Source organism: Piliocolobus tephrosceles, unplaced genomic scaffold (assembly GCF_002776525.5).
Source record: "Piliocolobus tephrosceles isolate RC106 unplaced genomic scaffold, ASM277652v3 unscaffolded_17802, whole genome shotgun sequence".
Classification (NCBI taxonomy): domain Eukaryota; kingdom Metazoa; phylum Chordata; class Mammalia; order Primates; family Cercopithecidae; genus Piliocolobus; species Piliocolobus tephrosceles.
The window spans coordinates 5,890-10,485 of record NW_022299646.1 but is presented as its reverse complement, the minus strand read 5'-3'; the positions used below and the strand labels follow the sequence as shown (position 1 = coordinate 10,485).

The 4,596-nt window shown below is 58.2% G+C and overlaps 1 protein-coding gene across 1 annotated transcript; it reads left to right on the top strand.

The window, feature by feature from the left end:
- Positions 1 to 1,212: 1,212 nt before the first annotated feature.
- FGF21 (fibroblast growth factor 21) lies at positions 1,213 to 3,392 on the top strand. The gene is made up of 3 exons (XM_023182362.1): positions 1,213 to 1,447; positions 2,036 to 2,139; positions 3,102 to 3,392. The coding sequence occupies exons 1-3, from the start codon at positions 1,213 to 1,215 to the stop codon at positions 3,390 to 3,392; spliced, it is 630 nt and encodes a 209-aa protein (XP_023038130.1).
- Positions 3,393 to 4,596: the final 1,204 nt, after the last annotated feature.

The following is a 4,596-nucleotide window of genomic DNA, read 5'->3' as shown; positions in this document are numbered from 1 at the left end:
AGGAGTCCAGGCCCCCAGCCCCTCCTCCCTCAGACCCAGGAGTCCAGACCCCACCCCTCCTCCCTCAGACCCAGGAGTTCAGGCCCCCAGCCCAGGAGTCCAGGCCCCAGCCCCTCCTCTCTCAGACCCAGGAGTCCAGACCCCCAGTCCCTCCTACCTCAGACCCACAAGTCCAAGTTTTCCAGGCGCTCCTCCCTCAGACCCAGGAGTCCAGAACCCCAGCCCTCCTCCCTGAGACCTAGAAGTCCTAATCTTGCACCCTTAGGGGCTCCAGGAAATTAGCCAACCTGTCTTCCCTCTGGGTGCCCACTCCAGAGTGTGGCTTGGCTGCCAACTCCAGTCAGGGACTCTCAGCCACCCCTCCCCCCAGGTTATTTTAGGAGCACCTGCCTGGGCCTGGGATGGCTTGTCTGGTGAAAGAAACACCAGGATTGCATAAGGGAGGAGGAGGCTGGGATGTCCAGAGTGTGAGCATCTGAGCAGGGACAGCTGAGGTTGAGGTTGGCCCACGGCCAGGTGAGAGGCTTCCACGGCAGGACACTTGTGTCTCCGCTGTGGTCACTTCTTTCACACAGCAATTGCCGCCTTGCTGAGGATCAAGGAACATCAGTGTCAGATCACGCCCTCCCCCCAAACTTAGAAGTTCAGATGGGGCGCAGAAATTTCTCTTTTTCTGCGTGATCTGCATAAATGTTCCAAGAGGTGGTTTTTCCAGGAGCCCAGCACCCCTCCTCCCTCCAACTCAGGGACTTGAGACCCCAGATCCTTCTCTCTGAAACTCAGGAATCTGGGCCCCCAGCCCCTTTCACCTGGGTCCCAGCTAACCCCATCCTCCTCTCCCTGGTCCCCTAGACCCAGGAGTCCAGCCCCCCATTGAAAGGACCCCCAGGTTACATCATCCATTCAGACTGCCCTTGCCACGATGGAATTCTGTGGCTCCTGCCAAGTGGGTCAAATGCCATGGGTCAGGCGCAGGGAGGGTGATTGGGCGGGACTGTCTGGGTATAAATTCTGGAGCTTCTGCATCTATCCCAAAACACAGGAGTGTTCCGTCTGCTGAGGATCCAGCCGAAAGAGGACCCAGGCACTCAGGCCACCTGAGCAGCGATCTGTGAATCTGCTCACCTGGACAGCCGGAATCTGGCACCGATTCTAAACCACTAGCTTCTCCAAGCTCACACCCCGGAGATCACCTGAGGACCTGAGCCATTGATGGACTCAGACGAGACCAGGTTGGAGCACTCAGGACTGTGGGTTCCTGTGCTGGCTGGTCTTCTGCTGGGAGCCTGCCAGGCACACCCCATCCCTGACTCCAGTCCTCTCCTACAATTCGGGGGCCAAGTCCGGCAACGGTACCTCTACACAGATGATGCCCAGCAGACAGAAGCCCACCTGGAGATCAGGGAGGATGGGACGGTGGGGGGCGCTGCTCACCAGAGCCCCGAAAGTGAGTGTGGGCCAGAGCCTGGGTCTGAGGGAGGAGGGGCTGGGGGCCTGGACTCCTGAGTCTGGGGGAGGGGCTGGGGTACTGGACTCCTAGGTCTGAGGGAGGGGCCTGGGATCCTGGACTCCTGGGTCTGAAGGAGCGGGGGCTGGGGATCTGGACCCCTGGATCTGAAGGAGGAGGGGCTGGGGGGCTGGGTGTGAGGGAGGAGGGGCTGGGGTCTGGGTGTGAGGGAGGAGGGGCTGGGGGGCTGGGTGTGAGGGAGGAAGGGCTGGGGTCTGGGTGTGAGGGAGGAGGGGCTGGGGGTCTGGAATCTTGAGTCTGAGGGAGGAGGAGCTGGAGGCCTGGACTCCTGGATCTGAGGGAGGACGGGGCTTCAGCCTGGACTCCTCCTGGATCTGTGGGAGGAGGAGGCTGGAGGTCTGGCCTCCTGGGTCTGAGGGAGGAAGGGGCTTCGGACTGGACTCCTCCTGGATCTGAGGGAGGAGGAGGGCTGTGGGCTTGGACTCCCGGGGCTGGGACAGAGCTGAGTGGTGGGACAGAGCTGGGTGGGAGGGATCCTCTAACTACCTTACCGCTTTCTCCCCTTAGGTCTCCTGCAGCTGAAAGCCTTGAAGCCAGGAGTTATTCAAATCTTGGGAGTCAAGACCTCCAGGTTCCTGTGCCAGAAGCCAGATGGGGCCCTGTATGGATCGGTGAGTTTCCCGGACCCCCCTCACCACCCACCATGCTCCTCCTATCTGTCGTCCTCATAGTCTGGGGGGTCTTGCTTATCCCCCTCCCTGGAGCCAGACTTGATTCTATTCGCTCTGCACACCCTCAACTGCAACCTTTGGAGGTTGAAGTTGTTGACATCAATGTTTGCAAGATGAGGAAACTGAGGCCCAGCCCGAGGCACCACTGACCTCAATCATGTGATGTGTGGATGCTGGAGTGGCCTGAGACTCGGGTTATTGGAAGTCTCATGACTCAGTAACCCCTGCACCTGCCCACACGGCCCCTGTGTGCACGGCTCATGCTGGCCACAGGGACACTCAGGGAAGCCACGGCCAGTAAAGTGACCAGGACCTTGAGTGCTAGGGAGACCCCCCGCCTGGCCTTAGAGAACATTGACAGCTCCTCCAAGGGCTGGAATGTTCTCTGTGAAGTCTGAACTGGAAGGCCTGGGGTAAAAATGAAAACTGCCTTTGCTGTTTTGTTTCCTAGAGGAGAGACTGGGGCCTGGGCCTCTGGGTCTGAGGGAGGAGGCGCTGGGGGCCTGGACTCCTGGGTCTGAGGGAGGAGGGGCTGGGGGCCTGGACTCCTGGGTCTGAGGGAGGAGGGGCTGGGGGCCTGGACTCCTGGGTCTGAGGGAGGAGGCGCTGGGGGCCTGGACTCCTGGGTCTGAGGGAGGAGGGGCTGGGGCCCTGGACTCCTGGGTCTGACGGAGGAGGCGCTGGGGGCCTGGACCCCTGGGTTTGAGGGAGGAGGGGCTGGGTCCTGGACCCCTAGGTCTGAAGGAGGAGGCGCTAGGGGCCTGGACTCCTGGGTCTGAGGGAGGAGAGACTGGGATCTGAACCCCTGGGTCTGAGGGAGGCAGGGCTGGGGCCTGGATCCTGGGTCCTACAGCAGGAAAACATAGAGGGACCCTGTCTCTGATCCTGTTTTTGTTCCCTAGCTCCACTTTGACCCTGAGGCCTGCAGCTTCCGGGAGCTGCTTCTTGAGAACGGATACAATGTTTACCAGTCCGAGGCCCACGGCCTCCCACTGCACCTGCGGGGAAACAAGTCCCCACACCGGGACCCTGCGTCCGGAGGACCAGCTCGCTTCCTGCCACTACCAGGCCTGCCCCCCGCACCCCCAGAGCCGCCAGGAATCCTTGCCCCCCAGCCCCCCGATGTGGGCTCCTCGGACCCTCTGAGCATGGTGGGACCGTCCCAGGGCAGAAGCCCCAGCTACGCTTCCTGAAGCCAGAGGCTGCTTACTATGACTTCTCCTCTTTATTTATTAGGTTATTTATCTTATTTATTTTTTTATTTTTCTTACTTGAGATAATAAAGAGTTTGAGAGGAGGATGAGAATGAGCATGTGTGAGCATCTGAGGGGAGACATGGGATCTGTTTCGTCTCCCTTGCCCCATACAATCCCCTTTACACTTCCCCGCACTAGGGGAAGTGGTCCTAGGGTCCTGGCTTCCCACTGGGCCTCTTCTTCTCCTCTCCTCTCTTCTCTTTCTTTTTAAGATGGAGTCTCGCTCTGGCACCCAGGCTGGAGTGCAGTGGCGTGATCTTGGCTCACTGCAAACTCCGCCTCCCGGGTTCAAGCGATTCTCCTGCCTCAGCCTCCTGAGTAGCTGCAGTTACAGTCGTGTGCCACCACGCCCAGCTAATTTTGTAATTTTAGTAGAGATGGGGTTTCACCATGTTGGCCAGGATGGTCTCCATCTCTTGACCTCGTGATCTGCCTGCCTTGGTCTCCCAAAGTGCTGGGATTACAGGCTTGAGCCACTGTGCCCAGCCGAGCCTCACTTTTCTACTCTGCTAAAGTGTCCCCAGGGATTCTGGACTATCCCTGCTCTTTGAAAGGGCAAGACTGGCTGGGAGTGGTGGCTCACGCCTATAATTCCAGCACTTTGGGAGGCTGAGGCAGGTGGATCACTTGAGGTCAGGAATTCAAGACTAGCCTGGCCAACATGGTGAAAACCCATCTCTACCCAAAATACAAAAATTAACCAGGTGTGGTGGTGGGTGCCTGTAACCCCAGCTACTCGGGAGGCTGAGGCAAGAGAATCGCTTAAACCCAGGAGGCAGAGGTTGCAGTGAGCTGAGATCGAGCCATTGCACTCCAGCCTGGGCAACAGAGCAAGACTCAAAAAGTCTCAAAAATAAATAAATAAATAAAATAAAATAAAAATAAATAAATAAAATAAGGCCAGGCACCATGGCTCACGCCTGTAATCCCAGCACTTTCGGAGGCTGAGGCAGGTGGATCGCCTGAGGTCAGGAGTTTGAGACCAGCCTGGCCAACATGGTGAAATCTTGTCTCTACTAAAGGTACAAAAACTAGCCGGATGTGGTGGTGGACATCTGTAGTCCCAGCTACTAAGGGGGCTGAGGCAGAAGAATCACTTGAACCCAGGAGGTGGAGGTTGCAGTGAGCAGAGATTAGAGCA